The sequence below is a fragment of the Podarcis vaucheri genome (assembly GCF_965113315.1).
Source record: "Podarcis vaucheri genome assembly, chromosome: Z".
Classification (NCBI taxonomy): domain Eukaryota; kingdom Metazoa; phylum Chordata; class Lepidosauria; order Squamata; family Lacertidae; genus Podarcis; species Podarcis vaucheri.
Window position 1 is genome coordinate 33,215,011 of NC_138758.1, and position 21,376 is coordinate 33,236,386.

Below are 21,376 nucleotides of genomic sequence, written 5' to 3' on the forward strand. Positions count from 1 at the left end.
ATCCCTTTGTGTCACCGCCATTCCTGGCAACTGTGCCAGGCTCCCTGACATTCCACAGAAGAACCACTTTTAAAAGGAGTAACTTGAAAAAGCACACAAACCCCATTTCCCACTCCAGGAAATGAATGACACATACAGACCACTGATCTCTATGAGCCTATGATAAAATGAGAACCGGTTCTGTAATTAATACACCTTATTCACAGCATGATGGAAATAATACAGCTAGTAGCCTACAAATTAGGGCCACCTTGGCCATAAAAGAAAAAAGAAAGAAAGAACATTGCATCATTGGCATTTGAAAACCTACGGTATGTCTTGGGTGCATGCATTTTTTTAAAAAAAGGAAAAAACCCATTCTCCCTCCCTCTCCCTCTCTCTCTCTCTCTCTCGCTCTCTCTCTCATATTCTTTTAAGAGTCTTCTTAGAAGGGTATTTCCTCAAAATATCTCACCTCTTGGAAGTATTCACACACACACACATACACACACCTTTCTTTTCACTGCGGAAAGCAATTTTGAAGCTATGTAATTTTTTCAAGAGCTTCTGATAGGCCTGGGATGGCAGAAAGGCCAGTCCTTCCACTGAGAGATGTATGGATAACAGTGTTATTTTAAAAAATAGAAACAAAAACAAAATTAACATCCCTCCCCAGACACACATATATCTTATGGAAAGCACAAGGCCTGTTAGGCGCTCAGCAGCACAGCACCCTGTGCAGAAGCTGCAACCATCCTTGGGGGAAATACAGAAACTTCCTGGCATTTCCCCTAACCATTTGGTGCCATCAGTAGGGTTGCCTGGCCCTGTGGTTCAGTGGCAAGTGGCCCAGCCCAGGAATCACTTCCAGACTGTCAGTCAGGCCCAAAAGGCATCTTGGTCCATATATATATTTTTCCACACATGCCCCTAATATGGGGCTAGTCCTGTGGTTGGGGCAGTGGATGTTGTAGGAGGATTTCCTCCATCATCTTTGCTGGCCGATCCCAACGCCAGTTGAGATAACATTGTCATTCCATTTTTTAAAAGTCTCAAGGGAGCGCGCACACCCTTGCCAGATGTGATGGGCTCCATCAAAACTGGGCATGATCCACTTCGTCCAGCCATGAGGCAGGACTCGCAGGGAAGTCTGGGTAGCCCCCGCTGCTCCCCGTGGAGAGGTCCGAGCTGGGTCCATTCCCTGCCAGCACCCTCATGGGCTGGGGCACTCCCTGTCCGCTCTGCCCCACCAGGCTGAGGCCACCATCAGGATAAACCAGGCTGGACATCAAGGGCTGGTGGCCAGGCAGGGCCTGCAAAGGGCTGGTAGGGCGGAGGTCATGATACTGGTCTGGAACCGGGAGTCCGCTGTGCTCCAGGGAGAAGCCTCCATTGCCCCCAGCCGGCCGCCCCAGAGCAGGAGAGTTTTCCCCAAGGCTGCCATAGACTCCGTTGGTGTGGCTGATCTCAGAAATAGATGGTTCATCTGGAAGAGGGGGGAAAGAGAGAGCAGCTTTATTTTATTTTAATTTATTTTTACAAACTTTGTTGAATTAAAACAACAACAACAATCACCAAGCATAACAAATTGTCTTCCAAATGCATGTCCAGATGCTGCACATTGCAGTGTGTTGAGCTAGATGGCCCTTGGGATCCCTTCCAATTCCTTACCCTCCAAGTGTCCCTATTTTCCAGGGCCAGTCCCAGATTTACAGAAGCCATCCCATATTCAGATTTGAGTCCTATTTTCTTTGGAGAAATGTTGGAGGGTATGGAGTTATGCAACTCTTGAACCAAGGAGATACAACCTCTAGAAGACATCTGAAGTCAGCCCTGTGTAGGAAGTCGTTTTTTAAAAAATGCTTATTGTTTTATTATGTTTTAATATATGTTGGAAGCCACCCAGAGCGGATGGGGCAACCCAGTCAGATGAGTGGAGTATAAATAATAACATTGTTATTAATATGAAATAGAGCGTCCCTATTTTCACTGGAGAAATATTGGAGGGTATGCAGTTCTACAATTCTATGTACCTGTGAAGGAGACCTCAGCGTCGCTGTCCGGGCCCTCTTCCTGGATGCTCTCCTTGTCGGATTTAGAGTTCCCTCTTGACCGCTTCATGTTCCGGAAGTATTGCCCCCACCTCTGCCTCCCAGCGTCTTTCTTGAGCCGCTTCTCTTTCGCTCTCCGATTCTGGAACCAAACCTGAGGAGGCAGCCAGGAGAAGCTCTTAAATCTGCAACATTTAAGTGCTCCTGAGAAAGCCACTGCCATCCTGGGAGTTGCAATTCACCTCTCACTGCAACATGGACATTTCCCCAGAGATGTCCATCTCTCACTTACTTTTATTTTTCTGAGGGTTGGACACTTGCTACAAGTTCAAGCTCACATTTACAATATACAAATTTATATTGACCTCTGAAGTTGTAGGATTCTGTTACCACAGAAATTCTATTATATATAGTTTCCATCAGGTATAGGTATATCTGTGAGTATAGGGCGGTATATAAATGTCAATAATAATAATAATAATAATAATAATAATAATAATAATCCCAGCATATAAACCTGATTCTTTAGTGTAGCAACAACTACACTTTGGAACTTCCTGCCTCTGGATATTTTGGTACCTGCTCAAACATTCATGTTTAGACAAGCCTACACAGACGCTTAGAAAGTTTTGTACATTTTCAAGTATTGTCACTTGATTTTATTGTTTTATCTTTTTGTAAACTGCCTTGAAGGGTCTTTTTTAACAACCAGGTGGTGTATAAATTTTATAGCATAAGCAAATAATATAATATATTGAAGATGCACCACTTTACCCTGGCCTTGTGGCCGTAATTTGTTTTAAACTTTTTTTGGGGGGGGTATTCAACTAAGTTTTATTCAGAGTAGATATGTTGGAATTAATGAAACTACCTTAGACATGGTCATTCATTCCAGTAGGTCTACTCTGAGAAAAACTTAGTTGAAAAAAAGCCCTGTGTTTTTAAATTGCTTTGATGAATTTATTGCTGTGTTTGCTTTATTTGCATGTTATAAGGATTGCAATCTTTTGTTGTTCTTAATGCCATTGTGATTATTGTGCTTTGAGCTCAACATCCATTGTTGGAAAAGCAGAACAAAAAATATCAAAGCAAAGCAAATATTTATATTAATAATTGTTTGTTTGTTTCATAAAATTTATACACTACTCAAAAGTTAAAAAAAAAACAGCACCCAAAGCAGTTTACAAGAAGATAAAACAATAAAATCAAGAAAAATCTAAAACATAGAAAAGTAGATTAAAATCTACAACAACTTTCTAAGCATCTGGACCCCTTTGTCTAAATGAGAATGTTTTTAGCAGCTGCCAAAAAGAGTACTGTGAAGGCGCCTGCTTGCTTGATATCCAGAGGCAGGGAGTTCCAAAGCTACCACACTAAAAGACCAAATTCTTACAAAGGTATAATTATTATGTGGCACCTATATTAGTGCCAATTCTGCTGATTGAAGCAGTCAAGAGGGCGCATGATGGGTAAGGCAATCTCATAGGTAAACTTGTCGCAAGTTGTTAAGGTTTTATATATACTAACACTAACAACTTGAACTTGGTTCAGCAGCAAATCAGCAATCATAGCAGATCTCTGAGCACAGGTGTTATATGCTGACAAGGCACCAGTACAGCCAGCAATTGTGCTTCAACATTCTGCAGTGGCTGCAGCCTATGGATCAAGCATGAGGGAAGCCCCGCAGAGGGCTCAGTGCAGTAATCCAAATTTGAAGTAACCAGTGCATGAACTACTATGGCAATGCTTTCCCAGTTCAGGAATGCCTGCAGCAGTCGCAGTTGGGTAACAGTCGATATTAGTAACATACCAGCAACTATTTTGCCAACCCAGCACACACTCTTCTCTCTCTTTCTCTTTATTTAAACAGTTTATATACTCTTAACTATAATGGTCTCTAAGCAGTTTGCAAAGATGCAATTCAGAATCAGTAAAAATATATATATATAATCAAGCATTAGTTAAAATGCTTGCTGGAAAATGCCTGCTCCCTCCCTTGCCCCACCCGCCCTCAGTTAGGGTCACTCACCTGGACCACCCTCATATCCAGGCCGGTCTCAGAGGAAAGCTGTTCCCTCACATGCCGGGCCGGCTTTGGGGAATTATTGTATGCATTTTTCAAGGTCTCCAGTTGCTTGGCTGTGATTGTCGTGCGGGGTCTCTTCGCTGTGGACTCTGCTTCTGCAAATGTCCCCAATAGACAAGGCATCAAAGATCCCAAAGCTCCAGGAGCCACAAACCTATGACCCTAAATCAACCCCCAGCCCATCCAATTCTCTAGATTGTGGGTTTTGTTTTTGTTTTTTTGGTTTTTTTAAGAATTCTTTATTGTTTTTTTTTTCATATATCCAAAATAATACAAGCAAACATTTTTTTCCACCCCTAACCTTGTCTCCCTACCCTCCTCAGAAAAAAGTGTCTAGTAACTTTTATGCGCATGTGTGTGTACATGCATGCTTTTCCATAAATTTCCAATAGGCAGTTGAAAGCCATATTCCTTAGATATTAAAAATGAATTAAAGCCTGCCCAAACTTTTTTAAAGTCCTTTGTTATGTTGTTTTTCCTTCTTGTTCTAATTTCACACGTCTATTTTTTTCCAAATCTGAGCTGTCCATTCAGTCCACATAGCTCTGGAAAGAGTTAGCCAGTGCTTCATTTCTCTGGTCTCTTTTGAACTAATGGTATAAACAATTCAACATAAATGGGACTGAACTCTATAACAAATCCTGCATAGTAGGAGACTGGACAAGGTGACCTTTGGCATCCCTTCCAAATCTACAATTCTATGATTCAATTCTATGGAATCAATTTACTAATTGTACTGTTCATATTGTACTATTGGAAAACCTGGCAACCTAAACTTGCATCTGTTATTTCTTCATTAATCCCAATATCACATCACCTGGATTTTTTTCCAGCAAGGGAGAAATAATTTGGGAATCCGAATATTTACACACATAGTGAGATTTTTATACCAATAATCAGCCTCCATTAACCCAATAAAATAAACTTTGTCAAATTTTTACAAGCTGGATTTAGTTTAATCAAATAGATAGTTTTATTATAAAACCGTATGTAAAAATACAAGCTCAGAAGGCCCTTGACAAAAACTGAAAATGTATTAAACACAATGGATAGAGGCGGGGGAAAGAGTTAAATGGTACTCTTTATTGCTTAATGTAACTTATGGATCTATGGAACCCCTTCAAACAAAAGGGGAATCAGATATCAGCACACAAATTCTTCTAATGGATTGTAATAAATTTAGGAATCAACACCTCCAAAATCTGTTTCCAATTTTCTTAGGGAAACTGACCAAGTGACTCTAGCTCTGCCAATTTCCATCATATACCCCCTGACAGATTCCCCCTGATAGAATGTGGTCCTCAACAGAAAATACCTCACCCACCCCAGGTGTAAAGAGAGGTTGGAGAACTTTCAAAGCAGATAAAAAATCCATGTGACAATGAGTGTGCCAAGGCAACCCCCTCAAAGTGAGCACCACTTTGTGACCATCTATGGTGAAAATGCTCCATAAATATTGGAGATGAAATAACAGGGAGCCTTCTGGGTGCGACCCACCTCTCTGCTTGGCTGTCTCGTAGTCAGCTTTGCAAACCAGGCGACTGTCCTCCATGAGGTAGAATTCGTCACCTGTGGCCAGCTGCCGCTTGCAGACAACACAGGAGAAGCAGTGGAGGTGGTAGACAAAGTCTTGGGCTCTCCGCACAACCTGTGTTGGAGGAATCCCCTGTTGACAGGCCGCACATTTGGTCCCAAACCTCCTGTTTGGTCATTGAAAGGAACAGAGCTTTAGTTATGATTCTTGCATGGCAGAGGGTTGGACTAGATGACTCTTGGTATCCCTTCCAACTCTACAATCCTATGATTCTGTAAATTAATATGTCCTGATTCCTTCCTTGAAATTTTCCTATCATTGCTGAAGAAACTACATTCCTGTATATTCCAGGATAATTTGCCTTGCGGGGGGTTGGACTAGAGTAGGGTTTCCCAAACTTGGGTCTCCAGCTGTTTTTGGACTACAACTCCCATCATCCCTAGCTAGCAGGACCAGTGTTCAGGGATGATGGGAATTGTAGTTTAAAAGCAGCAGGAGGCCCAAATTTGGGAAGCACTGAATTAGGTAATCCTTGGGATCCCTTCCAGTTCTATGGTTCTATGATGCAAAGAAGATGATCCCATGGTCAATTGACAGCTCCTGGATGTACTTATTTATTATTTACTTATTTCATAAGATATTGTATGCTGCTCAATTGTAAAAATAAAAAATAAAAAAATCTCAAAGTCATTTTACAAAAAAGATAAAGCATTAAAATGACCACTAAGAAAAATTGACAATAATGTAAGAAATTCAAAAAGTTAAAATAACCAATAGACTAAAGACAAATTAAAACTCATCTTTAATTAAACAACTGCAGCAAAGTCTCTTGAAATAAATAAGCAGGGACAAATTTTATCTCATAAAATTTATACATTGCTTGATACTAAAAAAAAACCCTCACAGCTGTTTCCAAAAAGATGAAACAATAAAGTTACCAATAAGAAGAATTAATAACAATTTAAGACTTTTGAAAAGTTAAAATAATAATAGACTAAATTAAAACTCACACCAACTTTCTCAATGTCTGGAGAGGTTTGTCTAAACAAAAAAATGTTTTTAGCTGGTGCCAAAAAGAGTACTCTGAAGAAGGTGCCTGCCTGATATCAATAGACAGAGAGTTCCAAAGTGTAGGTGCTACCGCAGTGAAAGATTTGAGAACTTACAAATGGGGAATTTATTGTACAATTCTGCTGTTGAAGGGGCCCAAGAGCATGCTGGGACACCTTCCCAAAAAATGGACACAGAGTGAAATCTGGAATCATGCGCACTCATCCCCCTGAAAGTCCATAATGCAAATGCAAGTGGTACAGGGAGCTAGCTGTCTTTATTCATGATGGGAGGGGAATTCTGTCCATGCCCAAGCAAAACCTGGTTGTTGCAGGTGGATCAGGCCAAAGGGGACCCATCTAGTCCAGCATCCTGTTCTCACAGCGGCCAAATGCCCCCAGAACCTAGGAACTGAGATAGACTGCCTCTGGACCTGGAGGTTCCATTAGAACATAACAAGAGCCTGGCTGCTGGATTGGCCTAAAGGGAGTCTATGTCATACAGCATCCTGTCCTCACAGTGACCAACAAGCCCACAAGCAGGATCCAAGCGCAACAGCAACTCTCCGGTTCCCCACCACCTGGTGTTCAGGAGTAGACTGCCCCTGGGCATGGAGGTACCACTGTCATCATAAACCTGGCCACAATGAGGACTGGTGGCTGGACTAGACAGGCCACTGGCCTGATCCTGCATGGCTCTGCTGGTGTTCTTATGCCTCCAACGGACAACTCTTTCTTTGGCTTTTGCAGGATATGAATTGGCCTGAGTCCTACCTCCAGGCAAGGCTTGCAATTCTTTAGTTGTGATTCCTGCACTGTAGGGACTTGAACCAGATGGTCCTTAGGAGGATTCCTTCCCCTTCTGTGATTCTTTGATTCTGTGACCTTATTTTGTTGCACAGGGGGTGGATCCCAACAGGGATCTCCCCTTAGGAAACGCACTCCCTTGTGGCCCATTTGATCCCCCTCCTCCTCCACCCCCAGGACTCACTTAAAGAAGTCCTCCTTGCAGTAGACGCTCTCCCCACGACTGAAGCACTTCTCCGCTAGCTGGACTTGACAATCACTGCACTTCAGGCACTTGCTGTGCCAGTGCCGGTCCAGCACCTTCAGGATGAAGCGGTCCACAATGTGCTGGTTGCACCCTGCGCATAGCGGGACCTCTGTCGGGGAGAAAGACACAGAGACACCTGTCAAGCCAGGTGTTTGCAACCTTGCAACGGGTTTGATGCAGCAGCAAAAAGGGCTAATGAGATTTTAGGCCAGAGCAAGGGAAGGAATAGTAATGCTCCATTCTGCCCTGTTCAGACCTCACCTGGAGTCCAGTTTTTGGCACCACATTGCAGTGGGCTTAACTAGATGGCTTTTCGGATCCCCTTGGTGAAAGACGGAGCGTGAGAGGTGGGGGCGCTGAGTTTTTTTCTGCGTTGCACAGGGTGCTGCTGAAATTTGAGAGCCCAAAGTCTGCCACTGGCCCCCTTCTAGAATGCTATGATCCTTTAGCTGTGATTCCTGCAGTGCAGGGGGCTGGACTAGATGGCCCTCATGGTCCCTTCCAATTCTGCAATGCTGATTCTAATACATCAATGATTTTATTTATAAAAAAAAACCCAAACCATTTTTAAAGCATTCTAAAAGAAGTTTAAAATGTTCTCCCAGCCACTGATCTCAAATGTTGCCAGAAACAAAGACTTTCCCTTCAAACTCAACGATTCTCTGATCCCCCAAAGGCCTTATGGCCGGAAAATACAGTGATAAATACATAAATAAAAATTAAAAACAGAATATATCCCTTACAGGTGTTAAAAAGAAAACAACCTGGAGATTTTAGAGACATGCAGATTAGTTTGCTCAATTCAGTAATTGAGTGATTAATCTAGGCATCTCGCTCTCCCCTCACTTCTGCCTCTTGCGCGCCCAGTTCTTGAGCGGTCGCACAGCGCCTTGCGGATGGATGCCGGTGAGCCTTTTCCGGGGTTGGGGAGCGCAATGTCTCTCCTGCCCTCCCCTTTCACTTTCACTGGGAAGCGAACCGCCCACTGGCATCCTCAGGAACTGGGAGGTGGGGAGACAGAAATGGATTGCTTACGGCGCAACCCGATCCTAAGGCACGTAGGCTCAGAAGCAAGGTAGCAGGATCATGGCCTTGGCAGACGGGGAACCTGTTGCATTGCTCACTTTGCTGTGGCTTCCTCCGCCGCCCCCATTTACCCCCCCCCCCCTTTTTTTAAAGGTGTGGTCTGAACTCACACACGTCGCCTTCCTCCTCCACCACCGCCATCAAGTCCCATCAAAAAAACGAATCAAGTCCCATCAAAATCACCGCCAAAAATAGGAAAGCTAAATTATTGCTGTTGATTTTTCCTCACTGGTAATTTTATAGTTTGTGTAAACTGCTTTGAGGATGTGGCTGTTGGTGGGTGAGTTTTTAATCAATACAGCGGTGTATAAATTTTACGAAAAAAATATACGATAAGGATTCCCTCCCCCACCGCGCGCGCGCCCAGTCGCGGGCAGGGTGCAGAAACAAATCAAGGCTCAAAATGTGGTTTTAAAAACACCCAGCCCTGCCTCGTTTTTGCCTGGAACTTTCCTTGCTTTTCCTTCGCGTTTTGTTTCTTTTTTATTTTATTCTGTTTTTATTATTATTATTCTGTTATTTGTTTGTTTTCCTTTCTGGAAATTTGGGTTATGACGAGTTTCAAGTGCCTCCCCCGCCCCCCTTTTTTAACACAAGGCTGGTTTTCGTTTTCAGTCGCGGCACTCGTCATATCCCCGAGAGTATTTTTGTGCGCGCCCCTGATTTATTTTAGAGCCTTCCTTTCCTTGAACTTTTTCTGGCGAAAGACGTCAGCGGTTCAGATGCATTGCTTTTGGCACAGGGGTTCGGGATTTTAGGAGTCTCCTTAAATTTAGGGTCGTGTGTTGTTTTAAATGTTTTTTTAAATACTGGGTTTTAGTGCTGCAACCCGCCCTGGGACCTTAGGGTGAAGGGCGGGCAATGAATAAATTCATGATGATGATTAATCTATTTGACGTTTATTGTTGTTTTAACTATCACAGTCGCATCAACCACAGGAATACACACACACACACTAAAAAATTGAGGAACAGCTTCAACCGAAATATGCCTTTACATTAATTTATAGCAAAATAATATGAAAATGAATGAAAACTGTTGTTGTTAATTCGCATTTACCTATATCTATATCTATAAAATTGAAAATAAATCCTGATAGCACTTTATTTAGAAAATTGAACAAAACATAGTGCATAATTGGAGGAGGGCGAAAAAGAGAAAGTTTTGGTCTTTCTTAGTTCAGGGACACACTCAGCTAAACATATGAAGTGTTGTTGTTGTTGTTGTTGTTGTTGTTGTTGCTGCTGCTGCTGTTGTTGCTGTTGTTGCTGTTGCTGCTGCTGCTGCTGCTGTTGGGAAGAGGATCCAAGCTTGAAACCAATCAAGTTTTCCCCCTCCTGGGCCAGAACTTGACTCCACCCTCCACCAAAAAAGCCGGAATGACTTATTTGAGTGTCCGTTTCTACACATGATTTCCTTTTTCTGGGTTCCAGACACGTTTTGTGAGAAGAGCAACCAACAGCCAGGACGGGGCATTTCTTAATCTTTTCTCACGAAAAGCGACCACAAAAACTCTGTGATTGATTCCTGTACTGCTGAGGGCTGCACTATATGATTCTTTGGGCCCCTTCCAACTCTGCTATGATTCTATTAGTCTTCGCAAACGAAATAATAAAAAATACTTTCCAAAACAAAATAACCTTCCCCAAACGAAATTTTAAAATTCCCCAGGTTTAAAATAATAACAATTCTCCAGCTTGACCCTAACTAGGCTCAAGTCTCCTCACGGGGGCAGGGGGCGGGGGGCTTGATTTTTTTTTTTTTTACGGTTTTTAGTTCCCTTTTCGCCGGAGAGCAGCTGGAGCGAAAACGCCCCCGCCCCCAATCACAAGCCGATGCATTTACCAGGACGGGGATAACTCAGTTGCATGGAGCAGTAAGACTCTCAGGAACCCTTCCATCCTTTCTTTAAAAATATGTTATTAATATACAAAATAAACCATAAATAAATAGTTACCACCACCACCCCATTTTAGCTATTATTGGGATTTTTTCTTTAAGAAGGCAGAAAACACTCCGGTCCAGTATTTTCTCCGCTGCGACTAAAACAATCCTGTATGTACGACTAGCTGGTTGGCATTCATTCCCCATTTTACTTTATTATTATTATTATTATTATTATTATTATTATTATTATTATTACTGAATTTTTGATGCCATTGTAAATGCAAACACAACTTAAAACTCAAGATCGAAAATCAAGAACATCTAGGGAGACATTTCTGCCTATACCTGAAACTCACTCAGTTTCGGAGAAGGTTACATTCTAATATGCTGATTTCCTATTATTGATATTCATTGTTTCTCTTTCTTTATTATAGGAATCAGCTGGCCATGGGAATAATAATAATAATAATAATAATAATAATAATAATACGAATTAATAAAACCAGACCATACTATATGATGAAGCAATAAAATCATGCCCAACAGCATGGAAATTATGGGGGTGAATTGTCCCCTTTTTGCCTTTGGCTTTTAATATTTTTTTCTAATAACATAATATAATATAATTAATATAATATGCATTATACTCAAACATATAATCAATCAATAAGTTTACTGTTCCAGCCAAAGGCCATGAGAAGTCCGTAGCAATATATTCATAAAATAATACAGAACATATATCTATGATATAAACCAGCATCCATTGTGTAAGATAAAAATCTGAAATAGATTTCCCTTGTTAAAGTGGTTCAGTTCTAGAGCTTATGTTGATATTTTTTAGGCACCCCTGTTTCCCTTTTCAGCCCGTTCCCTACGTTTGTGTTCCTTCTGCAAAGTATAAGGTAGTCGTTTATATGATTTATATTAACCGTCCACCCAAATGCGCTTGTGCAAATATATATATATATATATATATATATATATATATATTTGCTTTCGTAGATTTTCACGGGTGCAGGAATGCAGGTTTTGGTGTCTTCGGGTGTCTTCCCGTGTAAGAGTCGGGGTGTCTGTGCGACGTTTCGACGAGGTCTCACTCGTCATCTTCAGGCTGGTGCTTTCGGCTTCTTGTTACTGGAACAGAGCAGAGTCTGGTGTTTGAGTTCCTATAAACGTTGGAGGCTATACACCACACCCCTCAACAGTATTTATAGGAACTCAAACACCAGACTCTGCTCTGTTCCAGTAACAAGAAGCCGAAAGCACCAGCCTGAAGATGACGAGTGAGACCTCGTCGAAACGTCGCACAGACACCCCGACTCTTACACGGGAAGACACCCGAAGACACCAAAACCTGCATATATATATATATATATATATATATATATATATATATATATATGGTGGGAAAGGTCCAATTCGGCGGAGGGGCTCTCCAAATCTTCCTCCCTCGCAAGAAGTTTCTTGGCGGCCCCGATCCACCGATCATTCTTTTCTCTCTCCCGCTCAGCCAACACCCCCAACCCCAGCCCCTTTCCGATCTCCCCTTTCCGAGATGGACGGACAACTCTTTTTCGGACGTCTCTTCCCCGCACCCCGAATCTGGAGGAGGGGGAGCAAATCCGACGGCAGAATTGGGGGCGCGCTCCCTTTTCCCTCCTTCGCAATATTTTATTTGGGTGGGGAATTTGTCTCCCTTCAGATGAGCGGCCCCCCCATCTTACCTCTGCGGGCCAGGAGGGCGAGGAGCGTCTGGGTGCCGACGGGGGGCTCCATCCTGCCGCACCTCCAAACTGGGCAAGGCGGACGTAGGAGACTGGGGGGCGGGGCGGAGAGGAGAACTGCGAGAACCGCCCCTTTAAGGTGCGCGGTCGGGGGAAGCCCAGCCTGCCCGCTCACGTCCCCGCCCGCCGCTTCAGCACCACGGACAGCGACAGTGCAACCGGGTATTCTGAAGCAGGAAAGCCGTTCTGAGTTTTGCTTTACAATCAACGTGTACATATGTTTTACTAAATTTTACTAAATAAATAAAGGCCCGGCGGAAACATAAGGAACATACAATTAGCAGAGAACTAAAATGTTGTCTTAAAGGTTTCGAAAGAACTAATAAGAGGAGACTGAAATATTATCATCAATATTTCACAATAAGAACTCAAAACATCCCCTGAATAGCTTGGCTATTGGGAGTTCCAGCCAAAGCGTTGCCTCCCTGAGTGAGTCCCTGAGCTGGTTTATTTGCTTCACGGTACACCGTGAAGGAGCCCCTTTGGCGCAGAAGATGAATGGGGGCCTAAGTATTCCTGACAAGTGGCCGTCCAACCTCTGTTTTAAAACCTCCAACTAAGGAAGTTTATGCTTTTTTAAAAAGCGGGGGGTCAACCCGCCATGCCGGAGAGGCTGAGCTTTGGGCGTATCGAGGATCCCTGTCTTCAAATTGGTTTGATTTTCATTCGTGTATTTCTTGTGAGCCGCCTTGAGACGCAGGTGGTCAGACGGATTAAAATATACATAAACCTTACCTTTTTAAAAAAATACATAACAATAAAGGGTTTAGAAATCACTCAGTCACTCAATCAATCAGTCCTTTTTTGTTGCTGCTGAAAGAATCCATCTACCTCTTCGTTTTCTTTCTATTATTTATCAATTAATTTCATATTTATGTCATACAATTTACACACTGCTTTGAGGGGGAAAACCTTAAAAACAGTATCCACAAAAGATGACTGAGAAAAATTTAGCAGCGAGAGTTTGAAACTTGCAGAGAATTAAAACGCTATAACAGGTTAACATTATTTCTATCATTAATTATTAATTAAGCATATATTATTTATTATATGTATATCCTGACTTTTCCCTAGACTCCAGGTGGCCACAAATTAAAAGGCAGAGAAAATACAAAAAGTTAAAAGCATGCAAAAAAATACATATAAACCAGCCTGACAGTTTCATGGGGAAATGGACTTTTTGTGATGTTTTGGAACAACAATTTCAAACTTTATGCTACTTTTAACCAGCTGTGACACGATTTCTTTATGCACTTTCTCTTTGGTTTATTATGTTTAATAATAAAAGAGAATGATAATAAAAACATGCAAAAAGTAATCGTTGAAAAGGGAGCTGAACTCTTCTGCACGTCCCTTGGACGTGAGACTCGTTGACAGATAAAAGGCACTTTGTCAAAAGCCCCTGCCCCCGCCCAACTTTCTGCAGCTAGAAATTCTGCCCTTTAGGCTCTATTACTCCCTGAGCTGCTGGTTTTCTAGTGGCAAGGGCCAGTTTTACCAGCGTTATAAATGCCCCGCCCCCACTGGCAGACCCCAAAAGGCGACTTTCTGCACCCTGGCTGGTCCTCAAAGGCACTAATTCCTGCATTGCAGGGGGTTAGGCTAGATTACCATTGGGGATCCCATCCAACTCCTATTACAGTACCTCCAAAGGTGGTGGATTCTCCTTCCAAAGGAAACGCAGGAAGAAAAAGGAGCGCAAGGAACATGTGCCCCCCCCCCCACAAAAAGGACGGCCCTTTGCTCTGACTAGAGGCGTCTTCCACTGCCCATGGATCAATGGGTGGGGGGTGCCTGGGGAAATCAAGGCGAGAGCCCAAGATCGATGGTGCACAGCAGGCAGGTGGGGTCGAGGAGTTCCCCAGAAGGAGAGTGAGGAAAACAGGCAGGAGAAGATGGATAGGGGTGTTCCTCTGGGAGGGGCCAGGGAGGCCGGACTCCGAAGGGACCTGGTCTTCGAAGGTCCCTGTTTGCCCCTAAGAGGTCCCGAAAGTCCAAGCCTGGCTGGGACGCTTTTCCCGTACACAGAATCATAGAATTGTAGAGTCATAAGGAATCCCCAAGGGCCACCTGGCCCGACTCCGTGCAGCGCAAGAATCGCAACTAAAGCACCCTATGAATCAAACCAGCGATCTGTAATTTTACTTGGACTATGTAGATTGCCGTCAGATCCTATCTGATAACGCTGCATTTTGCAGAATCTTGTGTAACCTTCTTCTTTTTTGGAAACTAAATACACATTATGTGTGCAATGCAAAATATAATTTATGTAACATAAACATTCTGCAAGTCTGCTTTGACGCCATGTGGATGACAGCATGAAAGGACTACTGCTATTAATTATTTATGAACTTTATTTACCGCCTTTCATCAAGAGACCTCATGGCGGCTTATAGCATAAAACAAATAATACATTTTAAGACCAATTTCAGTTACTTTAAAAAGAATGTTGCTGTTTTACTTTTGAAAGTATTAATTTTTCCTACCAGTAACTTCATGGTTTTATTCTTCTCATAAACCACTTTGAGGCTTTTAAACCATCAAGTGGGAAATAAAGATTATGAAATAAATAAGTGATAAAATTACATAATTAGTTATTCAGTTTCCACCCTTCCCCTGAAGGATATAAATTGAATACTTAATAAATAATAATTTTTATAATATTAATTTTGGGAAGCAACTATTTTTAAGGAAAGCGCTGCTGCTGTGATGTGTGTGTGTATTTAATTGTTTTAGATGATTGCTTTCCCTCTCACTCTCTGCTTACGCTGCATTTTGTTTGTTTCTATTTTAACTGTAACCTGCCTCAAGTTCCTCTCGAGGGAAAGGCTATCAAAAGGTATATAAGTACAATTATTAATTATTGTTGTTGTTATTATTATTATTATTATTATTATTATTATTATTATTATTATTATTTAATATGTTCGCCTCACTGCCAGGCCGATCTCAGCGTCTAAAAAGCGGCATATCTCTCTTTCTCTCTCTTTCTCTGGGTTGCCTCACGAGCTAATCTCAGGCCCTTCATACTGTGTGTTGGCAATATGCAAAGTTATTTAAATTTAATTTGCTAATGGGTCGGAGGAAGGCAATTTAATCAGCTAAAAGGTTCCCCAGCTGGATGAGTTACTGCCCGTTATTCTTCAGCCTTTCCTTTTGGGGGTCCTTTTCCTCGAAGGCAGCATCCCACGACGCGTGGGGGAGAAAAGCACCACGACTCTCACCCAGGAAGGGCAAGCTGACCCCACCGCCACCCCAAGAATTCACGATTGGGAGACACCCCTGGCCCTCTTTTGGATGATATGGGGAAAGGTGGCAAAGTGGGGAGGAACAGGGAAAGCGGGAGAACACTAGAATCACAGAATCGTAAGGCTGGTAGGGACCTAAAGGTCATCTCCACCCCGTTGCCCCACAATGCAGGAATTCCAGCTAAAGCATCCTTGACAGATGACCATCAAACGTCTGCTTAAAAGTCTCCAGTGAAGGGGGGGGGTCCATCACCTTCCAAGGGATTTGGATGGCTTTTGCAGTCAGATTCTGCCCCCCCCCATCCCATGTTTATTGGAATCACCAGGCTGGGTGCTGAGAAATTCTGTGCAGCCCAAAAGCTTTCTAGTGCTATTCTGGGCCACCAGAAATCCACCATTCTGCTTTACCTTTTACCCCCAGGGTGTTTGCATCGTCATTCCTCTGATTGCAATCTGGTTTAACTGGGGGGGGGGGGCAGAATTAACTTGTACTCCACCCTGGAAGCTGTTGGTGAAGGATGGGTAATAAGTCCAATGAAATCACTGCATTATGTCCTACCTAAGAATATTTTCAACCTGCTGTAACAAGATTTATTTCCCTTTATCTTTGGTTTGTTTTGTTTATTAATAAAATTAATATTTTTTGAAAGCCCAAAAGGGGGTTATGGATGGCTCACCCCTGAATTTCAAATGTGTCTTTTTGACTTAGATTCAGCCAGACTTTGGGGGGGGGGGGAATCATTCTCAGGACAGGAAATTCACTGCCCCATTTCCAGTTCCTTAGAGTAGAGTGTATTTAAACAAGAAGAAAAAATGGAAGGTGAGTAGCTGAGAGTCTAAGTTATCAGAAAAGGCCAAACATCCCAAATCCCAGAAAATTAAACATGGAGAAATAGAGTGAACAAAAATCAATTGGATGGGGGGGGGGAGTCTCAAGATGCCCCCTGGAGGTAGAGGTCTGCCTTGCATGGGATGGCATCAAGGCCATAGATCTGGCAAACACTCTTGTTTTCTTCCCTCAGCATCAAAAAAATACATTTTAATTTGGGAAGGCCATTTAATTTTAATTTGTGAATTTGTGAATTTAATTTGTGAATTTAATTTGTGAAGGCCATTTAATTTTAATTTGTGAATTTGTGAAGGCCATTTAATTTTAATTTGTGAATTTGTGAAGGCCATTTAATTTTAATTTGTGAATTTGTGAAGGCCATTTAATTTTAATTTGTGAAGGCCACACTCAGCAGCCCAAAAACAACACCTGCTGGAACCTTGAATCCCATAGAGATTGCCAAAAGGATTTACTCTCCAGGAAGGACAAGGCCAGGAATTGCGCACTATGATTCTGGTTGTAGATCCATCCATCCTATTTGGTGCAGAATTCTCATGCCTAAACGTACACAAAGATAATTGTGCTTAACCTAAGCTACCTTGCAGGGTTGTTGTGGAAATTCAATGAGGATTAGGACCTGGGAGATAACCAGGGTTCAGGTCCACACTTGGGCATGAAACTCACTGTGGGACATTGGGCTGGTTACTGTCTTCTCTCAGCCCAACCTACCTTTCTCATAAGGTGACCAAGGAGACCAAGGGTCTGGAAACCAAGCCTTATGAGGATAGGGCTCTCACACGGAAGATGGAGCAAGCTTGTTTCTTCCTGCTCCAAAGGGTAGGACCTGAACCAATGGCATCAAGTTACAAGAAAAGAGGAAGAAATTTCTGAGTGTAAGAGCCATTAAGCAATGGAACAGACTCCCCCAAGAGTTGGTGGACTTGCCTTCATTGGAGGTTTTTAATGAAAGGTTGAGATTCCTGCATTGCAGGGGGTTGGTCTATATGACCCTCAGGGTCCCTTCCAACTCTACATTTCTATGATTCTACTGTTTTGGGTATTCAGTGAGGACTAAAGCCTGGGAGAGGCCAGGATTCAAATGAAGCTCAATGGTCCATGAAGCTCAATGGCTATGAACTTGGTGGTCTGTCACTGCCTCCTCTCAGCCTAAGCTTCCTTGCAGTGTTGTTGTAGGGATTAAACCAGGCATAGGCAAACTTGGCCCTCCAGATGTTTTGGGACTACAACTCCCATCATCCCTAGCTAACAGGACCAGTGATCAGGGATGATGGGAATTGTAGTCTCAAAATATCTGGAGGGCCGAGTTTGTCTATCCCTGGATTAAATGAAGAAAGGGAGAGAACCGTTTATGCTGAATTGAGATCACTGGAGACAGAAAAGGGGGGGGAATAGAAGGCAATAAATAAATGAATAGTGCAAAAGGGGGCAATACTTTTAAGTCATTTTAAAATTGTACTTTAATGCTGAAATCTGCCCTGGGCCCTTTGGGAGAAGGGCAGATAATAAATAATAATAATTTCAATTCAATAAGTTTATTGCATTAGGCAAAGGTATTGACAATTTCATTGTGATTTAGCAACCTACCAGCATAGTATTAATACTGTAGTGCAGAACATACAAAGAATCCTAGAATGGTAGAGTTGGAAGGGACCTCAGGGATCATCTATTTATTTATTTTATTTTATTTCCTAAAATTTATACATCGCTTGATTGTAAAAAAACAAACAAACTCAAAAAGGTTTACAAAAGGATAAAACAAAAGAATCAAGAACAATTCACAACCATACTTTAAAACATACAAAAACATAAAATACTAAAACCAATTTAAATTACCTCCACTCTCTAAGCATCGACAAACAAAGAATGATTTTAGCAGTCACCAAAAAGAGTTCAGCAAAGGCGCATGCTTCATATCAATAGGCTGGGAGTTCCAAAGCACAGGTGCTGCCACACTAAATGATCAAGTTCTTACAAATTTGGAATGGGTATCATGTGACTCAAACATTCTATGATCTTTCAAATGTGTTTGTGGGTGGGGTGTGGGTGTTGGTTTGTTTTTGCTTTTATTATGTATTTTGTGTTCTCATTTAGTATTTTTATGTTGTGAACAACCCTGTGATCTTGAAGGGCAGTATACAATTAGTAGTAGTAGTTGTAGTAGTAGTAGTAATTCCACTGCTCAAAGTGGTTGAGTAGGCATGTGCTGGGTAAGTTGCCCTTGTAAGTAAACTGGTCCAGAGTTGTTAAGGGCTTTATATACTAACAGTAACACCTTGAGCGCGTTGCAGAAATCAGTAGTGAAGTAACCAATGCATGAACTACTGCGGCCAGCCTTTCCCGGTCCAAGCATAGCCGTGCAACCAGCTGCAGTTGGTAAAAAGCACTTCTGGCAACTAAGGCTTCCTGAGCTTCCAGTAATGACAGAGCTGGATTCAGAAGCACCCCCAAAGTGCAACCTTGCTCCTTCATGGGGAGTGCAAACCCACATAGGAGAGGCAACTCACCCGTTTCTCGGACTCGGGACATCTAAGCCAACCTCCTGTAATGCAGGAATTGCAGACATCCAAATAGTAGTAATAATAACAACAGTGACAAAAATATTTTTTTAAAAAAAATACACTTAATTTGAAAAGCAAATAACAAATGAATAAAAAAAAGAATGCTTTTTTAAAAACATCAAATTCCTTGTAGTGCAAGCCTGACCAACTCTACTCTAAAGTAAGCCTCATAGAGTTAAGCGGAAAGCGAGTGCAGGGTTGCGAGGCTCCCAGACCCACCACCTCTGGGAATTGTATCCATTCATTTCCTTTGTCCTATTTTATTTTATTTTATTATTTTATTTTATTATTTGGGGGGGAGTTTAACTTGGCGCCCAAAAAGTTTAACTTGGCACTCAATAGGGGTAACGTGTGTATGTATTTCAAGGGATAAAAGGGTCGCCTGTTATTAATCATTATTATTGTTGTTGTTATTATTATAGAATCATAGAATCATAGAATCATAGAATCATAGAGTTGGAATAGACCACAAGGGCCATCGAGTCCAACCCCCTGCCAAGCAGGAAACATTATCATTATTATTATTTCTTCTTTCTGCCCCCACACCCCAAAAAGCACTCCCTAATGAACAGGCAGGAAGGGCCTTTATGGAGGAGAGAAAAGCCCCCGAAGGAACGAATTTTTTTTTCCTTCTTCTTTCTCCACCCCCCCCCCAAAAAAAATTTGGTCTTCTGTCCATGCACAAAATAATTACACCCTTCGCCCAAAATCAGGTCCTCCATTTATTTATTTACTTCTTTATTTATAAAAATATTTATGATTGGCAAAAAATATTTGAAAGACTCCTAACCTACATACCCCGCCCCCCTCCGCCTATGTTTCTTCTTTCTTGCTTTCTTGCTTTCCTTTTTTTTACTTCTAAAAAGGAATTTCGATTGCTTTTGTACCATCCGAATAGAAAAAGCGATGCGCCAAGCGGATTGGAGCGGGAGTCTCCCCAATGGATTTCCAAGAGACACAGCTCGATCCCCCGCCGGGGAGGATGAACTTTGAAAAAGAATTCCCTCCGTCGCTTCTCAGGACAACCCGCCCCCTCCAGCACCAAAAGAATATTTAAAAACAAAACAAAACAAAACAAAATGAATGAATACAATGATATCCAGTAAATAAGGTCGCTGCAGAAAAAGGCCGAAGAAGTGGCGAAACCTCGAAAATTTCCTTACAGGAAATCAAGCATAATTAGGAGGAGAAATTAATAATAGTTGTTACAATAGTAACGATGATAGAAGTGATAGTCATAATAGTTGTAATAATTTGTAGTAGTGCAATAAAGATGGTAGTAATAGTAATAGTAACAGTTGTAATAGAATCAGTACCAATAGTGCTAACAGTTCTGAGTATAATAATAGCACCAAAGAGTAGCAACATCCTGACTGGACCCCCGGCGCCTCCTGCGCTGCTCTGCCCGTCTCCAAAGAGCGACTTGAGGCACCTGCAGCCCACCTGCCCTCACCGGAGCCCCCAAGTTGTAGCAGCGCCTTCCTGGAGCTCCAACTTCCCATCCCGGCTAACACCGGTTGCCTTATCCTCCTTAGATCTCCCCGCAGGGAGGACATCCCCGCTGACCTGCTGGACGCTGCGCGCTCTGCGGGTTTCTTCTTTCCTTCTCTTTCTTTAAAACCATTCCTTTCTTCCATTCTGCCTCCGTTTCCTTCAAAGTGCTTCTCAACCTCTCCTTCCTTAATTTATTTTTCCCCGTCTCTCTTTCCCCCTCGGACCCCCAGGCCAGATGGCCGCCCCAACGGCCAAGCCTCCTCCTCCTCCTCCGCGCGCCGCCGCCGCCCCGTCGGGTCCCCCTTACCTGCATTCCGGCCGAAGGCGCAGGCCTCGGCGGGGGCCGCTTTCTCGGCCCGGGCTCGCTCCAAGAGCATCGTGCTGAGGCAGAAAGTGAGTCGAGGTCCCTGTTGGCGGTTCGGGGAAGGGGAAAGGCACGCAAAGACACCCAACCTCAGAGGGAGCTCTGACGGCCAACCTGGAACTCCGTGCGCTGCTGCTGCGAGTCCTTTTTACATTCCCTCTGCGGAGCCCGGGCTGCGTCAGGTCGACCTCTGGCTGTTTCCTGCGATGCTGGGAAGGGTTTTGGGTGGGGGAGAGGGAGGGGGCGACAGGACTAGAAGCGAGGGATATCCCCTGGCAAAGCTTGTGGGCGTCACTTGAGCGGAGCCCCCTCCCCTCCCCAGGGGGCGCTCCTCCTCCTCTTCTCCCCACCT

General features: G+C 42.9%; 1 protein-coding gene across 1 annotated transcript; it reads right to left on the reverse strand.

Moving 5' to 3' along the window:
• Positions 1 to 377: 377 nt before the first annotated feature.
• LHX3 (LIM homeobox 3) lies at positions 378 to 21,037 on the reverse strand (the record flags this gene model as incomplete). Its single annotated transcript, XM_082208160.1, has 6 exons — positions 378 to 1,465; positions 2,013 to 2,184; positions 4,060 to 4,211; positions 5,614 to 5,816; positions 7,691 to 7,862; positions 20,968 to 21,037. The coding sequence occupies 6 exons, from the start codon at positions 21,035 to 21,037 to the stop codon at positions 1,074 to 1,076; spliced, it is 1,161 nt and encodes a 386-aa protein (XP_082064286.1). The 3' UTR covers positions 378 to 1,073.
• Between the last annotated feature and the right edge of the window lie 339 nt (positions 21,038 to 21,376).